This window comes from Camponotus vicinus, unplaced genomic scaffold, assembly GCF_025532165.1.
Source record: "Camponotus vicinus isolate PSW18456_S1 unplaced genomic scaffold, iyCamVici1.0 SCAF_9, whole genome shotgun sequence".
In the NCBI taxonomy this organism is placed as follows: Eukaryota; Metazoa; Arthropoda; class Insecta; order Hymenoptera; family Formicidae; genus Camponotus; species Camponotus vicinus.
This window is the reverse complement of record NW_028141981.1, coordinates 15,260,397-15,279,269: the sequence shown is the minus strand read 5'-3', so window position 1 is coordinate 15,279,269 and position 18,873 is coordinate 15,260,397. Positions and strand designations below refer to the sequence as shown.

At 30.5% G+C, this 18,873-nt stretch overlaps 3 protein-coding genes across 17 annotated transcripts; all 3 read right to left on the bottom strand.

Annotated features, from left to right (window-relative positions):
* Window positions 1-375: 375 nt before the first annotated feature.
* On the bottom strand, window positions 376-12,814 carry Dmtn (transmembrane and coiled-coil domain 2 protein Dmtn). Of its 11 annotated transcripts, none has more exons than XR_014440513.1 (13): window positions 12,068-12,814; window positions 10,633-11,052; window positions 8,797-9,011; window positions 8,281-8,494; window positions 7,533-7,698; window positions 7,196-7,424; window positions 6,984-7,028; window positions 6,649-6,731; window positions 5,287-5,615; window positions 4,749-5,149; window positions 4,296-4,456; window positions 4,031-4,156; window positions 376-3,610 (listed from the first exon to the last, which is right to left on the bottom strand). XR_014440513.1 is itself a non-coding variant. In XM_083109565.1 (12 exons), exons 3-11 carry the CDS (start codon window positions 8,937-8,939, stop codon window positions 4,300-4,302), a joined length of 1,767 nt encoding a protein of 588 aa, XP_082965691.1. In that variant the 5' UTR covers window positions 8,940-9,011; window positions 10,633-11,052; window positions 11,930-12,814; the 3' UTR covers window positions 376-4,156; window positions 4,296-4,299. The 11 variants fall into 11 exon arrangements, 9 of the variants coding, with proteins under 9 accessions (XP_082965691.1, XP_082965695.1, XP_082965690.1 ...); XR_014440514.1 differs by having other exon boundaries at window positions 4,043-4,156; XM_083109565.1 differs by having other exon boundaries at window positions 376-4,156; window positions 11,930-12,814.
* An 897-nt stretch (window positions 12,815-13,711) lies between these two features.
* Window positions 13,712-14,965, bottom strand: LOC145977497 (GSK3-beta interaction protein). The gene is made up of 2 exons (XM_083109573.1): window positions 14,231-14,965; window positions 13,712-14,033 (listed from the first exon to the last, which is right to left on the bottom strand). Exon 1 carries the CDS (start codon window positions 14,797-14,799, stop codon window positions 14,278-14,280), a length of 522 nt encoding a protein of 173 aa, XP_082965699.1. The 5' UTR covers window positions 14,800-14,965; the 3' UTR covers window positions 13,712-14,033; window positions 14,231-14,277.
* Window positions 14,966-15,073: 108 nt separating this feature from the next.
* On the bottom strand, window positions 15,074-18,125 carry LOC145977493 (protein-associating with the carboxyl-terminal domain of ezrin). 5 transcript variants are annotated; one of them, XM_083109562.1, is made up of 6 exons: window positions 17,614-18,125; window positions 16,876-17,329; window positions 16,578-16,767; window positions 16,351-16,487; window positions 15,904-16,218; window positions 15,074-15,786 (listed from the first exon to the last, which is right to left on the bottom strand). In XM_083109562.1, the coding sequence occupies exons 1-6, from the start codon at window positions 17,806-17,808 to the stop codon at window positions 15,275-15,277; spliced, it is 1,803 nt and encodes a 600-aa protein (XP_082965688.1). In that variant the 5' UTR covers window positions 17,809-18,125; the 3' UTR covers window positions 15,074-15,274. The 5 variants fall into 5 exon arrangements, with proteins under 5 accessions (XP_082965688.1, XP_082965686.1, XP_082965689.1 ...); XM_083109560.1 differs by having other exon boundaries at window positions 15,853-16,218; window positions 17,614-18,124; XM_083109563.1 differs by having other exon boundaries at window positions 15,074-15,453; window positions 15,552-16,218; window positions 17,614-18,122.
* Between the last annotated feature and the right edge of the window lie 748 nt (window positions 18,126-18,873).

Below are 18,873 nucleotides of genomic sequence, written 5' to 3'. Positions count from 1 at the left end.
AAAGAAATTTAAGGAGATAAATTTAATTATAAATATATGCTATTTTTATGTGCAGCTATATTCGAAAAAAATCTGCTAAATATAAATTAGCTTTCTGTGCACAGCAACATAAACAAAAAATTGTGATATATAATAAAATAATTAAATATATTTGTGTAAGATTACGATATAATTGTAATATTTTATTATTAATAGAAACTCTCTCTTGAAAGAGAAAATATAAAGAGCTTTACATCGATGTATGTTTTTATGATTGGCCACATTATTCCTAAAATTAGTCCCGTTGAAGCATAAATTTTTCATAAAAGAAACGATTGTATATTTTTAATATAAGAAGATTCGAACGAGCAAGGTCAAAATGGAATTGAACATAACTAATTTTACTAAAAATTCGTTTTATTTTGACAGTACGAAATAATGTGAATAGAGCAGCCGCTCGATCCGTATCTCGGTACGTCGACTCTACCAGCAGCAATAACACGATTCACGTTTAAAAAATATACCAAAAAATGTGGATATAAATTTAGCGTATGTTCAGACAGGTTTTGAAATATTCTTTTTATTATTTCTTAAATACCAGAGTTTTTTTTCGAACGCAGCTGTTTTATATATATGCACAATGAGTGTGTAACAATCTTTACAATAACTGCTGCTGGCTTTGCCTATTACCGTTCTACAATTGACAACGAATATTTATTCTATAACTTGACATTAACTACCTACCTACGCAAGGCATCGATGACATAATTTATTTAATAGTTCTGTTGCCTACGTTATATCTACATAAAGGGGGCCCCTAAGCTACAAACGATGGCAAATTATTATTTTCAACACTAATTACATTGCAAATTATATGATACATATATTTGTATGACGTTGTGCCGTAGAGCTTTATAAATATAAAATACATATAAAATTGTAAACGGCTTTATGTAGAAAAACGTAAACTTATGCGATATAGTTCAATAAAGTACAAAATACGTTCGTCGTTGTTTAATAATTTTTATAATTTCGAGAATTGGCGCATCATCTATTGTATATTTTAATCTTTCAGTTTCTTTCCTCTACATATCGCTCAAGTATTTTTGTAAGCGTGCAGGGGCCCTCATTAAAAATCGGTGGTCGATCGTGTAAATAAATTCTCTAATTCTTTAATAGTGTTAAATATATATGTTACAAAGCACCATGATCTAAAATTACAAACATATAGGGTGTTTTGTGTATTATCTAATGAATATGTGGAACGGAATTAAATTTTTTTATAATATATTTCGTTTAAAAGAAGAAGCTAAATGGCAATACAAAATGCAATTCAAACATATATATATATAGTCACATATATATATATATATATATATATATATATATATATATATATATATATATATATACATATACACATATATATATACTATATATATATATATATAGTCACATTTTAATATAAAACTTAACATGTTTAACACCCTATACATTTGACTATTTACGTGATTATATAATATTAAATATTTACAATTTTAAAAATTAGTTATATGTATTTTATATAACAAAAAAAAAACATATTGAGATATTCGGTTCAATTAATACGTCTTTATTTATCGCAAATATATTACTTACTGCGTATATGAATAATGCACGGTATTTACGAAAAATCTGTATATATACAGCACGTATGTTTTGTGGAGTATTTCCCAATTGCAGTTATATTGATCCCAAAGCTGCTCCTTAAATTTTACGCTTATATATAAACCTAGCATAATCACAGCAATTTGTATAAATCCGAAATGGAATATTTACTCTAGAGGAACTTGAAAAATAATATTGAAAATATTAAAAAAACCACTTTTCTAACGTCAATTGTCAAATTGCCCAAACCAATGCTAAGCTATACACGAGAAAAACAAATACACTTGATGAATATGCAGTCAAATTTCCTTGTGCTTTGAGATCAGGAATAAATTGAATATCAATCTCTTCGCATTTAAGCATAAAATTATTTCATCACGCCTTCTCAATTTCCATACGCTGAATTATTTTGCTCATTTATCAAACATATCCTTATTCTTTTTTTATCTTCTTACATACTTACAAATTAATACAATTGACATGTTAATACATTTGACAATGTATTAATTGTCAATATTCAAAATATTCGTATCGACACAGTGAAATATATCATTAAACTTCTTTTATATACAATACAAGCAACTATTTTGAATTATTTTCTGAATAGGAAATTCTTTCGCTGTTGTATTTGCTACGTTTGCTATTAAATCGACACGGATACCAAACTGTTGAATACAAACTATTGTTATTATTATTTAGCTGCAAACATATATATATTATTACTTAGCTACAAATATATAACAGCGTGAAACAAGGATAAACATTGAAATTTCTATGTGCAAGACAAAAACAGCGTGATGGATGAAATTTTTCTATAGATATTTGCTATTTAATATGTATCGTTGCGATTGTACCAAACAACAATAGTGCTTAAACATGAATCCCAAACATGGAATAGTGAAAAAGTACTGGAAAAGTATATTATAAAATAGTGAATATATAAGTCATATTTATGCTCTATTATTAAATAGTAATGATATACACAGAAGAAGCACAAACTAGATGCTGAGTCTTGTTTTAAAATTCTATTTTGTAATCTTGTCTTGTTTTTACCATGTATCAAATACTTTGCGCGTTTCTATAAAGCATTCTCCCACATGATATAACATTAATTTATATAAAGAATTTCCTTCCAATATTAAAAACTTAAAATTATAGCGCATATTATTAAATTCATGCCAATGTTAAATTAAATATAATTATTACAGCAGTGTAATCCTTCAGTCTTTCTCTCATTTCAATTAACGGTCATGGTTCAATTCTTTATGCTCATTACAATATACATGCGAATTTATATTTTTTTGATGATTAGATTGCTAACTGGACTAATAATAAATTATTCCTGTGTCTTCCATTGTCATGTACACAATTTCAACATTATATATGTAATGCAATGTAAATTATATCGTAATATAAGAGGAAAGAGACATTTGGTCCTCTTTTATTGATATTGGATTTAATAGCACATGCGCGCGTTGTATGTGAAACTTGTTATTTATATTCAAATTTCATATTAACTTTGATTTTATACAAACATAATATTTTTTAGCTTTCAGCAGAATTTCTTTCATTGTTCCTTTTATTGCACGCAAAATTCAATTTACATGCTAACTATTTTATGCAATGCACAACAATAATAATTAAAAAGCTTGCATTTTCTAGAGAATTTATACCTTTTTATATATCGAATCTTACAAATAACAAGTAAACAATGTACAATATATACTACTTTATATTTTATACAATACCGGACAGTAGCTATTTTTAGTGATATAAGAGCTCTGTCTTAATTTACAATTATTGTTTAGCAATTGGACGAGATGTTACAAATTCTTCATTTAGTTTCACTTATCAGCATATACATCCAAGATTCAAAACAAACTGTTTTTACATAAACAAATCGTCGCTGGACCTATCATCATGCAGATTGAAGACAGTGTTCTGGTGTGCATCACTTGAACAACACTCTCTGATTTCTTTTACACTATTTTTTGACCATTTATCAGTCAAAAAATAAATACATGAGATATGTTGCCAATTCGTAAAAAATCAAACTTTTATAATAATATATCACATATATATACCCAAGCAGTGTCACGCTATATAACACTTTGAATTATTTTTTGTCTTAATTTCTAATGTCATTCATCTAGTACTATAAATTGTTAATGAATCATGAAAAAATGAAGCTAATATCAGATCAAAGTGAGAATATAAATTAATGAAAATTTGTACAAATTAATTTAAAAATGGCGTATTTTCTTAGAACAAATAATTTCGTGTCAATTTAAATAATTATATCAAAAATAAAATTAACATATTACTTAATTTCTTACGAAAATAATAATAATAATAATAAAAAGTATAAATAATCAAAGATATAAATATAAACTTATTTACATACTTATGTACATACTATTATTGCTTCAATGTTACAACATTGATAAATGGATGTCAGGTTTCCACCAATGTATATCCAATCTAACCCAGCTTCGTCACACAAAATTCAATTAAATTTAAGTATTCCACCCTAAAATAATAAATACTGTTTACTTAAAATATTTCTGTCATTTGAAAACTTTTATACATTTGTGTGATTTTAAATTCCAAATTATAATGATGCACTAAATTGTATTAATAAAAGAATGTGAAGGATTTAATATACTTACAATGCTACTTCATGGCGAGAGTCTGTTTAAGATGACGTATGAGATGACTACCAACATCATGTACCTCAGGCCATTGCTTTAGCACAAATACTATGCCAAGCACAACAAATGTAGTTGTTAATATACGCACCCTACACATGAAACAATGAGGCTTAGTACAGCTGTAACAAACATGCGAAAACAAAATAGAATAATGAATGAGCAAAATAAAGAAATTATAATCTGATATTATATGGTATGAAGATGAATGAAATTTAAGAACAAAATATCATAATTTAAGGAAAGAAAAAGAAAGATTATTGTATATTGGTATCTTCTTTATATTGCACATTATGTGCAATTATCTGTTAAAATGATAAGAACATAAAATATGTGATTTAAATATTCCACATTGATAAATAATTCATTGCTAGAATGAAAAGTATAAAACAAATTATTTTAATAATATCTTACCTAGTTCTGAGGAAAGGCATCATAATACCAGCACCTGTTGCAACAAGAAGCAAAATAACTTGCAATACGGTTAATACTACATTTATCAATTTTACAACCAATGCTCTCGCATTGCTATTATCTAGACCCTCCAATGTCACATATTGCTGATGCTGTTGTTGTTGATGTTCCATCTTACAAATCTTAGTTTGACAACTCTCCAACATCTCGTGTATATCACGTAGTCTATCCTCGCTTTGATATTGCACTTTTTCCTCCATATCCGTGATAGTCTGTTTCAAGTTTTCTACTTCATTTTGATGTAGTTCTGTTAAGTCGTTAATTTGTTCTTCCAAACGTTCGCATCTGAAACGTTCTTCTTGGAGGGAATGGGAAAGATATGTCACTTCTTGTTGTAATGTCTAGGTAATAAAAAAAAATATAGCTTTATATTTATATTGTTGTAAAATTACAATTTTTATCTCACATATTTATATAATCTATTTAAAATATCAGCTCAAATGTACTGAATGCATCATAATTGAAATTGAATACAAACCTTTACACTATCTAATTTTTCCCTCATTTGATCAAGATTTTCCCGATGTTCTTGTAGTTCTGCGAAAATAGATTTGAGACTCAAGGCTGCATTATTAGTGTGACAAGCATGCGGCTGCCCTCTACTACCAGGACCGCTTTCACTGGTCACGCTAGAACACTCGGATCCTTCCTCGGACGGGAATTTCATAGCCGCTGCGCTTTGAGTAGATCCTAGACTGCATCCACCAGGAAGCGTGGCTGAACCATGATGAGTTTTGTCTTCTTCAACGCTAGCGTTATCACCATTACCTGCATGCGGTGTATCGTTTACATAAAAAGTCGAGCCATCTGTAGAGACACAGAGGTGGCAAGTTAGAATGTTATCCAATACCAAAGAGTTTAGCCTTTCGAGAAATGAAAATTATTTTTCTAAGTTATGTTATTTAGTTAGTTTCCTTACATAAATAAAATGCATAAATTGCTTTTTTTATTACTTTAGATAATTGTTAAGAAGCGAAAAATTTTTTTATTTTATTATAATAGTATATAACACAACTCTATTTTTATAGATTATATATTTTAGCATTATTTTTTAAGTATTGGATAACTGATGGTAACTAAAGAAAGACAAATACATAATTACAGAAAAAGCCACTGCAAATTATATAATATCTCACTACATAATAAAAGATAATATTAAATTAAATATATGCAACATAAAAGATAAGATTATATTAAAAAATTTTATTGAAATAGAAAATTAATAAGCAAAATGTTTAAAAGTAAGAAATATATTATCTAAACAAGATAATTTTTAATATCAAATACTTAAGATACAGTGATATTGTTATCAATTATTCAATTTTATAAAGAAGATAAGAAGCTTGAAGCAGAGCCGAAAAAAATACAAATACCATGTGCAAGAAGCATATAATAAAGTGTAACAGAATTCTTTCGCCCCTTGAGCAACACATTACTTACTACTCTCAACTGCCATGATAGCAAAAATGTTAATAAAATATTTATTTTTTTCTTATTTCAAGATATTTTACATTTAAATAAATATTTAAAAAACATGTCATTTTTTATATTGTAAAAATTATATAAAATTTATTTTTTAATAATTAAATAGAATATAAATAACATATGTAATGTTTAAAAAAAATATATGACAACATGTATAATGTTTAAGAAAATGTATTACTCTGACCCAATTCTTTCTAACCAAATGCTATAACATATGAATAAATATGATTTATAGTTAATTATATTTATTAGTTAATATAAAATTATTAGTTAATAATATTTTATATGTATTGTTAATAATATTTTATATATATAAATACGTATCAAATTCATTAGAAATTTATTTGTCACTTACGTGATAAAGTATTTATGTTATCAGCACTTCCAAATTTATTTTTAATAAGATGAGCAAACTCTCTTGGTTTAGACATTACAGTTCTGCAATAGAGAAAATATGATTATAAATATAAATAAGCACAATATTATTATATAATATCTTTTGTACACTTAAAAAAAAAGTAAATGTATTTATTAATTTTAAAATGCAATATACATGTTGTGTGATATTAATGGCAACATGATTCTGTGATGAATCAACCACTACAAGAATATAGTTTCAGCATATTTGGTATGGGATCTATTTTTAAATGAATATTTAGGTATGGGATCTATTTTTAAATGAAGACTCACCCTGAAAAACCAGTGATTCCGTCCCTTATGTTTCCTCCCACATGTCTGAAATGCAAGTCCAAATTAGCCAAAGATATTATTTCTAATATTTTTAATAAAATATAATAAAACTTATATGAACGTTTCTTCGCAAAAAATAGACATTTTTCTTTAGATACTTCTTAAAAAAGTGACACATTCGTACTTAAAATAATTATCTATTTAACACTCACTTAAGTCCTTGTCCCATATCACGTAACATTTCTCTCGGTTGTCTGTGACTCGTGGGTGCGCCATTCATTTCATAATTTCTCAATTTTTTCATATAACTGTCTAGCTTTTTTTGTAATTGTGAAATACTGTGCGCCGATTTTTGATTCTTCTTCTCAAATACCGTTTTAATCCTAGTTAACTGCTGTTTGTCTGCATTAGCAGCTAATTTTAAATATTCATTGACGTTTTCTATAAAGATCAAATAACATATATAATTTGTGTGTATAAATAATACATATCAACAGAAGAAAGGCAAATTCTTTGTACATTTACTTAAATTGAGAAATGTTTACATACCATCCCGCGTGGTTTGTTCTATTCTTATTAACTCTCGCGTCTTAGCGATTTTACTTTGTATATGTTCAATAGCTTGACGAACTCGTGCTGCGCTGGAGTCAACATCGTCGGCTATCAATTCAGAAGAGCCATTCGATAGGAACGATTGCGTTGTATGGTATTGTTCCTAGAAACATTAAGTACATGAATATCACATACACATGTATACACAAATTATTTAAAGATGTATAAGATGTAAATCACATACAATGTTAAATATAAGAACATGTTTTTTGAAAACAGAATTTCAACATACTAGAAGCAAATTATCTTAAAAAATTTGATCCAAATTACTAATTCTTTTTTCTCTGTAGTAAGAGATTAAATAAATCGCAACATTTTTATATTAATTTTGAATAAATAATCTAGATATGAAACTAATATAATTTTACTGAAAATATTATGTGCATATTAATTAATAATTTAAATAATATGGTTAAATAATATAGCCACGACCTACGATCTGACTATATGTAAGTGGTTGATAATTCATCCTTGAGACTAGTGCATACACAATATTATGTAACTCTTTTTATGTAAGAATGCAAAGTCATGTTACATATTCAATACACATATACATTAAGCATACAGAGTGATAATTTTTCTGCCTATCATTGATGTAAACGTTTATTATCTTGTACAGTGTTTTATTAAGGAATAGAGATGTTTGTTCAAATTCTCGAATCAATGAAAGTATTTTAATACATACTCCTTCATCATCAGTCGGTGGATGAATATTTGGCACAAACTCTTCTGGTTCGGCAGTGTTTGTAATATTACTTGGTTCATCCATAGCATCTCCTGTGCGAATTAAATTCCCTGGTGATCTTTGTCTACTGCTGCTCTTCATGCTGAAGCTACTTCCAGCACCACCGCCGCCACCACTACTTCCACTGCCTGTGCTACCCTCCCCTGCTTGAGAGCTAAAACATATATTTAATAAATTAATTATATTTAATAAATATTTAATAAATGTCATTTCTATTTATTATTTTAATTTCTTTAATTTTTCAAATTGGTATTTACAACATATTAATATTAACAGAAAAATTATTACACAATAATATTATATACAAATATATATATATATATATATATATATATATATATATATATATATCATGCTCTGAATGGTTTTAAATATTAAATATAACAAAATATAATAAATATTAAATATACAAAAAATATCTATAATATCTACATATATTGTTTAATGGAATCTTACATTGAAACATTACGCAATCTCGAAGTATGATCCAAGCTCACTGTCGATGGCTGTTGATGTAGTTGAGATGTCGAAGGTGTTCTACTAGGAGATCCACTGCGCGAGCTATTCTTACTAGAGGTGTTCACCATCAAGCTTGCCATGCCTTCCTTTCGAGAAAGTCATCTATCTTTTGTTCTATTTATCACTTTGTTTCAGCAAGTGCCTCATTGAACCTAGACAAAGCAAATTATATAAGTATTACAGGAAAATTAAGGAATAGTAGCATAATTTTTATAATTAATACAATAAAATCTGTTATTAATCAATTTATTCTAAAATTACATATTCAATGAACATCAATATTTAATAATTTTAAGTTGAAAAAATTGAAAAATAAGATTTTAATAATTAATATCAAGAATTAAAGAATTGACAATCTAAAAAATTCCTTATGCTTTCTAGTATTGTTAGATAAAAGTCAGTATCAATAGAATGTATCTGCCTTATGATAAGCTTTATCTTGTTCTTACAGTTTATCATGATTCATAAGTTTTTCCTAGGAATAAGCTAATGATGAAATAATTTCAATTTCAGAGATTTATTCCTCAGTACATGTATAATTTTATTTTATTATTAACATAATTTTTAATTTTCTGCATTGTATATTTAATTAATTTAATTTCATTTTTTTTTATTAATATAAATACTTTTTAATATTAATTTTCTGAGATAATATATTTTATACTTCTTTTATTATAGTATAAAACATAAAGCATAAAACGGAACAAACATCCCATTGTGCTAAACCCCTGTATGCCCATCTTGAACAGCAATTTTCTCTCTCTAAGAGGTTACATTATCTAATTTATACTTTAAATATACATTGAACGCAGTCTGCGCATCTAAATTTAGAATATAGGATGTGTCACAAAGAGATGTTAAAGAGATAAAAATCCATGTTTAATTTACAATAATAATTATTTAACTCATACTTAATGTGTAAATAATAAAATAGCACAAAAGCATTGTTAGAGCTGTTCTAATCATATATTCAAAAGATTTGTACAAAATTTTTGAAAATCTTTTTAGCCGAGTTATATTAAGAAAAAAATCTTCTACATAATATTAATATTATATTTCTATATCATTAAAATTATAAATTTCTATCTCATATCATTATGATAGCAAAGTAAAATTTAGCATATTAAAATTTCTTTTCCTCTCACTGCAACAAGAGAAAAAATACATTAATATTTTTTTTATTGTTGCTTTTAATTCACTCCAATTGAATGAATCAACACTCTAATCATGGCTGCTATTATATTATTATGATTGCTATTATCATAACTTTGATTAGTCATATAGATTTTAAATTAAGAATACATAGTAAACAACATGACACATTTTATTGAAGACTACAGTCCAAAGGATACGTAGCTTTTCAAGGTACTATATTCTCATTCACCTTGCTATTTAGTTCTATACATATACATATATATATATATATATATATATATATATATATATGCAAATCAAGTTTTATGTGTATGTATGCGTATATATTTTATGTGTACCATACATAAAACATGATTTAGAAAAATAGAAAACTTCAAAATATGAGAATTTTGAGAATAAAGAAAAATACTTCTATATATTCTATATATAATTCTATATATATTCAGTATTTAAAAAACTACATAAATATAATAAAAACTCTCTTAATTCAAGAATGGGAAATCAGGAATGCAAGCGATTAAATTTTAGAATGTTCGTCGAATCTGCCATTCATCCGAGCGACACAAAGAAATGTTTGCGTTCGTTACCTCGATGTAAGATAAACGGAATTAAACTTGCCGATTATGCGATTGATGAAAGTCTCGACGATGTTCCTTTTAAACCAAGAGTAGCTGTGATTACACATTTAACACTAAACTGCACAAACATACACGACGTAGTGTAAAGCAGAAAGGTGATACACTTTGCATGACACACAACAGGACGACGCAGGACGATGGTAAGACGTATTCGAGCAACTTTACTTTTGCGTTACTCGACGCCAATATTAATCCGAAATAAATGCGAAGTCCACTTCGCTCTCCTGTCAAGAGGACGATTTTGTCTGTGCGCGTTCCGTGAACCACAAAGAAGCGTGCAATGGTATCGATGCAAAACAGACAGGATCCGTATTAAGTAGCTCACGCATTTATAGGATCGGCAGAACAATGTCGATTTCTCGCTAAGCTCTCTCCTTCTCTTACGTTACAAGTTGCGTTCCTGTAAATATTAGCCACAATTAATAACTCAATTATTATCTCGTTCCTTTTTAGTTCCGTCATCATAAAAAAAGTGGAAAATTAATCGAATGTAGAAAGCATTTATTAATATTTATAGGAATGGCTCGATATTATTTTTACTTACGATTTCGCGAAAGAAATCTCTTTACAAAATTGACCAAAATTATTTTTATCGAAACTATATCGCCAGAAACGATGCACCTAGTATTTTTACTTCGATCTAATCGAAAGAGGAAAAAAAAACACTCGAGCTAAGCGCTAATAATCGCGATACGCGTTAATTAGTCCCACTTAGCTAAAACTAAGCCCACTTATTGTTAGCTTAGCTAAGTTTCTCGCCACCACGACGCCAGGCTCTATTTGTGTTATAACTCCGTTTTTGACACAGGATGATAGAATTCGATTTGGCAAAGGGAGCAGTAGCGTCGAACGCGATGTTGTCGCAACCAGGTCTATAAATGCGACTCCCCGCGTTCATTCGCACTGCGACTCGCTGCCGCGAGTCCAACTGTCACAGAGAGGCACAGATGATTTCACAGAGAGCGAGATAGCGCGGGGTTGTGTACCAGCGGACACGTTCAGCGCGCGTGACGAGAATATTAAGTACGCTGGATGTCGAGGCTGTGTCAAACTGCGTCTCCTCCGATTCGCGAAACTTTCTCCGTTTGTCGGAAACAACGCGCGCATGAATGGAAATCGAACGGGTGTATTCGGCGCGTAAGGTACATCGTCGTCGTCGAAAGGAAGCGTTTCCTAGACACGAGCCTAACCGGCTGTCGACCCTCTCGAACCGAGAAAATTTCTCCTCGGGAGAAACACGAGGGGAGCGTCGAGGACGCGCGATCTGTCAAAGTTACCTCGCGACTCCGAGAGGCTCTCGTCGAACGAACAGCTGTCTGTCAGCGCCTATCGCGAGCAGTTTGACAGGCTCCGCGGACGCATCGTCGAGATCGCGAGCAACGCGCAAGAAAGTCGACTCCTCGCGATCCGCTCACCTCGTCGCTCGACCAGCCTACGACGCGACCTCGGCCGCACCGATGCGCGATCTATCGAAGTGCAGTAGCATCGGACGACGATGACTGGACTAGACTCGCTGCGTGTCCTCGTAACAACTGTCGTCGCTCGCCCGGACCGATCAGGACCGATCTCGGCGTCCTCGCGACCACGACGGACACGCAGCAGGCAACACTCGTCGATTTGCACCGAGCTCTTTCTCTCTTCCTCTCGCTCGAACGTCACTTTGCAGGGAGGTGCAAGGTGCAACCCACCGCAACCTCGGGCCTCTGGTACGCGCGCACCGAGCGACACGAGCGACAAGACTAGTTGGGAGTGTCGAGACTAGTCACGCTACTCATGCTGCTGTCGCCTGTCGCGAATGTTGCGATAAGGACGGTGTATTAAATGACCGCGAACCGCACGAGCGGTTGCGGGAGCCCCGATGCCTCCGGTGGTCGATTTCACCGAGACCAAGATGCTATTAGGTAATCCTCGAGCATTGACGCGAAGACGAGCGAGACAATCCCGATACATGTACTCTCGTGAAATTTAAATAGAATTCTTGCGGCAGTCATTGAAGATATACATCTGACTGACGTATACAATATATATATGTCTTTGCACTTGACTGATGTATCTAGATATTCGCATCGTATCTCGAGATGTTATCTGACAGATAGATGGGTTAAATATTAAAGATTAATATAATAATCATCATAATAATTTAAAAGATAAATAAAGCAAGCTGCGTGATATTAAATTAATTACTAGCCAGTATAAAAAAATTGTTTCGGTCCCTTTGATCACGATACACGAATAGCTAGATGTGCTATGGAAGCATTCGTTTTAGAAGAGCTTAATTTATATCTAGGAAGACATACATACGAGGCCTTTAATTTGCGGTCTTTTAATGCACGGAATTTGAGCTCTCGAAAAACACAGGCATTTATAAAGCAAGGTAAAAAAAGCTATACATCTTAAAAGAGGCAGTCGCATAACTTCCTTCATCCTTGAGTGCATGCAAATGTATTACGTAGAGATATATTGAAATGTGAATTTTAGTCACATTTAAACGAAATGGTTTTGCAAATGAATGAGTGATAACATATTCAACTGAAAACTGTTTAAAGAATACAAAAGCTTATGCAACCAATGGAATATAAATAAGTTTCTTTTTTTAGTGACAAGATTTTTTTTTTTTATATATGTATATTTATATAGTACTTATATATATGGTTTTTATATATATAATTTTAGCTTATATAATTTTTAATAAGATTTATTCTTATTTTTTCATTTCTTCAACAGCCTCTAAAATGCCTTTTTTTAAAGTGCCTTTGTAAAATTATTGCATTCCAGTTATATTAAAATACCGATGAGGAATAATATACATGATAAGATGTATGCGTCAGTATGTTTTGTAAGGTCGCTGATTAACTCAAGAATATCATAAAATTATTTCGTGGAAAACGATAAGAACGATACGAACTTTCGTAGAACAAATTGACTCTTGATAAATTATTACAATGTATAACTTTTAAGTCTGTTTAATTTAATTGTATTTATAATTAATATTTACAATTATGTTTACAGTTTATTAGAGACTTTTTTTTCCAAAGAAAAGAGAAAATAATTGCATAAAATACTGTCTTTCATGAAATAATTTATTTCTGTTATTTCTATCGAGTTTTTATAATTTCTTTATAATAATATTAAAGAGAAAATCGATACCAGTTTTTTATAAATAATTATATTTTTCTGCATATTTGCACTTGAGAAAAATATAGTTTGTTCTTCTCTGTTCATAAATATAAAGAGGAGAGAACATTTTATTATATAATAAAAGAGCAAAAAGAGAATCTAACAGGATGTAGTACGTATGTATACTTATCTATTAATTTTTGTTCCGGCCATTTCTGGCATTGAATCGATATGCGATATCACTTCGTTATCAGAATAATTAAACTGCAAAAATATACAAAAATTTATATTCCTCAGAAACTTCCTGTAACCCTAAACACACATACAAATATGTAAAAGAATTTTCTGAGAATCGATTTTACGAATTGTCAGCATGATTTTCGTGTTTCTAAATCACGCGATATAATGACTATATAATGCAGGTACTTGAAGACGCTTAATTAATTGCGGTTAATTCTAACCTATGTCAATGGAAACGTGCGTTTCCGCTCGCAGTTTCGTACAAAGTCTATTGTCGATCGTTCAGCTCCTTCAGTTTATCCAACAGCGAGTTGCCGAAGGAGTTCCTGTACCGTGGACTGACAAAGTCCAGGAGGCTGTAGGGCGTCTCGAAGCGCTCGTTACCCGCGTTGGAAGTGTCGTCGTATCGGTTGCCAACGATGGCGAAACCGGCGGCTGACAGTTCCACGCAAAATCGCAGACCCTCCAGCGTCGTCAGATTCAGGTAGATGACCTGATTCGTGCTGACCAGCTGCTCCGACACCCTCAGGTCTCGCACGTGTTTCTTCACGTCGTTGATGACTGCCTGCGCCTCCAGACGCCACTGCTCCTGGTCGAGAACTCGATCGCCCGCGTCGTCCGACATCTTGCTTCTTGCTCCGAAAATTGCAGAGAATCGCGACTCTTTCTTATCCACGCGACTGAAAAATGATGATCTAGATTTTGTTGTTATAGACAACAGGAGAAACAAAATCTCTATATATTCCCCTATATATAATCTTATATATATGTTGTCTAACGTCTGTTGCATTTCCTTGATCTTCCAGCTTCTCTTTTTGTTGCATATAAAAAAGTTTGTTTGAAAATATATGTGTCAACAAATTAGATGAGAAGATGTACGATTACACATGTTCAACTCTACATTGATATATGATTTTTATATTAATTAATAAGATGTGATTAATATTGAGAAATCTTAATCTATTATATGCATTTAAAGGTCTAACAATTGTTATAAACATAATATATTCTAAATATTTTTCCATAATTTACCATGAAATTCTTGAATGAGGAATAAATATTCCTTCTATTTGTTGTGTATACTTAATATATATTTTACATTTATTAAAAATATTTGTTTTAATGGTGTACATGGTATTGTTGGCAATCACATATATTAAATGGAAGTTGATAAAAATGGATACAACTAAATGAGCATTTGTTTATAATATCATAAACTTATTATCCCGTTTGTGCAAATAATTGTCTTTTTACAAAGAGGCAGCTCATTGTTCCACTACTTCATGTGTCTCATCTATGCTCAAGTCACTTAAATCTTCCGCCCAATCATTATCATCAGGCTCCTCCAAAGTAGCATTTAAAGTTTTTACATCAAACATGCTTTTCGGTGATTGCACTTCTGGAATATGCAAGACCTGCGTCTTCTGTATCACAGGTTCCATATCTGTAAAGAAATCAAATTCTTCCTTTGGAGATTTTATTACCTTTGAATTCTTTATATCAAGCTCTGTGATGTCGGAAATTACTAGTTTCTTTGTATACTTTGTTTTCATAGTACTTGATGACGGTGATTTTGACAAGGGCGGCGATGATTCCGCATCGCCAGTAACGTTTTGCAATTCCGTCTGCACGGTATTTGAAGGAGCTTCTGTTATGTCACAATGATTATTTCCAATGGCTGTTTCTTGCGTTTCCCAATCCGACCAAGTGCTTTCCTCTTCAGTGAATGCAAATTCTTTTTCCCTCTTATCCTCACCACCGTCCGGTGATGGTCTCTCTGATAAATGCACATTATTTTCATCTATATTCACAAAAACTGGTATTTCCTGCGCAAATATTAAACCTTTTCTAACATCGACATTTTTACTATGAGTTATTATCTTATTTGGCCGACCATCTGTAAATAGTTTCCCTCGATTTCCACCAATAACCGCTGCTGCACCCAAGATCGGTACTATATCAGCTAGTGCCCTTAATGTAGCACAGACAAGGTCGTCATTGGTGTCCTTTATCCCGACAAGTAATTCAGGAAGAATGTGGTTCTTGAGTTCTTCCGGTTCAAATACATGTACAAACGAATTGAAATGGGACAACAATAACAAACGAATAGAAACATCCCGAATGCAAAATATTTGCAAAAGTCTTGGTACTAGAATACTCTTAAAGGTAGAAACTGTAAATAAACTAGTCCCCAAGTCGTTTTTCTCATCTGTAAAATTCAAGCGTTTTATTAGACTATTTGTTTATTTGAACTCAGACATAATCATATGTGTATTGCACAATTATTATGATAATGATAATAAAGATTTTGATAATATAATCATAATAGATATGTTCTAACCTTTGGGTTTAAAAATAAAAGGTAAAAGTTTTACTTGGGCAGTGCTATCCAACAAAACAATTCTAGAAAGAAGTACTCTGCCTAATTGTTCAGCAACAATAGCCTCAGGATACATCTGTAGCTGTTGCCTCAACTTCCTATAAAGAATAATGTTTTTGATATATTGTTTTTCTCTTTGACAGAATACATATTTATTCATATTATTTTTTTTTCAAATATTTACTTACGTGAAAAATTCTTCCCTTTCAATGTCAGTTTTTAATGGTAATTCTTCTAGAAATGCATGTATTCTTATAAACTCATTAGTGAAGAATGAATGTTGCAGAACATTCAGTAATCTACTTCTCAAACATGGATCTGAATTTTGCAGATTTTTTTTACAAAATTCCCTAAATTCTGATAAATTTAATGCTTCATCTAAAATTATACACTTGACATGAAATTAAAAATATTATAACACTGTGTATGCATACCACTTGACATGAGCACAATGTCCATAATATATAATTTTCAGTCTTTGTTTACCTGCATCTTGTAAGTTTTTCAAAATATCTTCTGCCAATACTCCAAATGCATATGAATCAATTGAAGTTAGATTAGCGGATTTAATTAAATCAGCTATGTCTTCGTTTGGTGATATCGCTTTTTCATATCTGTAACTTTTTATCCTTTGATAATATGTTGTTGTCGCATCCGCCAATTTACATAGGCATTCTAATCCACCCAATTTCCAATATCCTTCCGCAGTAACATAAATAGAGCTACTGCAAATATTGTTATGCAATGCCAATGCAGTTTCATGTAGAAATATTAAAGCTTGCAGGATACTGTGCAAACCGATACATATTTGTAGTATATTCTGTTTCTCAATAACTTGAATCAATGGCCTGACTTCTTCCGTGGCAAGAAAAAACTTGCTACCTTTGTTCCATGAGGAGATGTATTTCAAAATACACGGATGTCGATACAACATGAAATTCTAAAACATAACACTTTAGATTCATATCTAACATTCGTATCTTTAATTTCATTTTAGTAATATGTATATATATGTACATATAATAATATGTATATATATGTACACATAACAATACAATGTACATATAAATAGTCCATTTAAAAATTATGAATCTTACTTCGAACAATTCTCATTTTATATTTGTTAAATGAATAAAAAATTTAAGAAATATCCTTCTGTTACATTTTTTGTAATGCTGAGTGTGAGAAAACCCCTTATCACTCGTAAAATAAATAAGGATTAACCTTTGCTGCTCGTTCTAATGGTGATGGTCTTCTAAATGTTGCTGTAAAATGCAAGGATGGTTCGCTGATAAAGATCGACAGTTTTTGTAGGTTCGAGTCATGTATACTCGCATCATAATGCATCCAATAATCTGTAACTTCGACGGCCTTATCTTCGATTTCAAGTCCACGTAGAACACTTTTTTCGTTCCCCATTAGTTGATTGACATATACGTTTCTTTAAGTTGTCAGTTACGTCAAATGTAGGAAAGAATTCTTCAAGAATATCGTGGATATGAAGCTAAAGGCTATGAATCCCATTTGGTTTATAACTTCTGTCTCAACAGCTGACACTAACAAAATTTCCACTGACAGATGTTGAGAGAGGTTTTGATAACATAAATTATACTTCAAGAAAATATGTCAGTCGAGTTGGGTTAGAGCAGGCACGATCGACCAATTACTGTCAAGTATTTTTCTTTTTTTTTCATGCTTCCAGCAAGGTAAAAGGTTAAATCGAGGAAGATATTCGATAATGATTAATCGATTAGTTTCTTATTCTTTATCTCAAATATTTTATACATCAAATTATAAATCAAATATTTTATACATCTCCGATCCCAGCTGAACGAATTCAATCGTTCAATCATATTTTGATGAAATAATTAATTCTGTTAAAAATAAATACTCTGAACTCTTTACTTATTTTCTATATTTTATAAGAACTCGTTTTTGTATGAAAAATATAAAGATTTTTTTTACCGAATCAAGAAATTATGCATTGACTTATACTTTTTTATTTGTATTTGGTCAGAATTCTTTTTTTGTTTAAATAAAAAAATATCTCATAATTTTATCATCATTAATTAGTTAGCATTGTCATCATTAATTAGTTAGCATTTAGTCAAACGATGGTTAAAGATTAGTTTTCTCTTTCAGAGTTCATATATATTGCATGTGTATCTATCTTTACCCCAGATATACATTCCGAGATAATTGCTAATTTATTTAATACTTACCACTATACTATTTCAGCGTATATTTTCAACTTTCAAATATGACAATGTACATGCATTGATTTAATTTTCACAAAAGACAAATATTTATTTCTTAAACCAACCATGCTGTCTTTTTAATTTGGTAGAAATTATATATTATATACTTTTTTTCAAGATATATTTTTATGCATTTTATGTATTTACTACTACGCATTTTTCTTAGCAGCATTAACATTAAAATATTAGGTAAAATTCTTTTAATTATTAAAGAGAAAGAAAATAA

What these genes read in the sequence shown, in the direction of transcription:
- LOC145977493 (XM_083109558.1), bottom strand. Translation starts at nt 17,808, where the DNA reads ATGGGGAACGAAAAAAGTGTTCTACGTGGACTTGAAATCGAAGATAAG. An exon ending in GAAAAACTTACAAGATGCAG is followed by an intron (nt 16,768 to 16,875) that starts GTAAACAAAGAC and finishes GTATAATTTTAG; the next exon opens with ATGAAGCATTAAATTTATCA. An exon ending in TTTTATTTTTAAACCCAAAG is followed by an intron (nt 16,219 to 16,350) that starts GTTAGAACATAT and finishes TGAATTTTACAG; the next exon opens with ATGAGAAAAACGACTTGGGG.
- Dmtn (XM_083109565.1), bottom strand. Translation starts at nt 8,939, where the DNA reads ATGGCAAGCTTGATGGTGAACACCTCTAGTAAGAATAGCTCGCGCAGT. An exon ending in CACCGACTGATGATGAAGGA is followed by an intron (nt 7,699 to 8,280) that starts GTATGTATTAAA and finishes TAATGTTTCTAG; the next exon opens with GAACAATACCATACAACGCA. An exon ending in AAAAATTAGATAGTGTAAAG is followed by an intron (nt 5,150 to 5,286) that starts GTTTGTATTCAA and finishes TTTATTACCTAG; the next exon opens with ACATTACAACAAGAAGTGAC.
- LOC145977497 (XM_083109573.1), bottom strand. Translation starts at nt 14,799, where the DNA reads ATGCAACAGACGTTAGACAACATATATATAAGATTATATATAGGGGAA.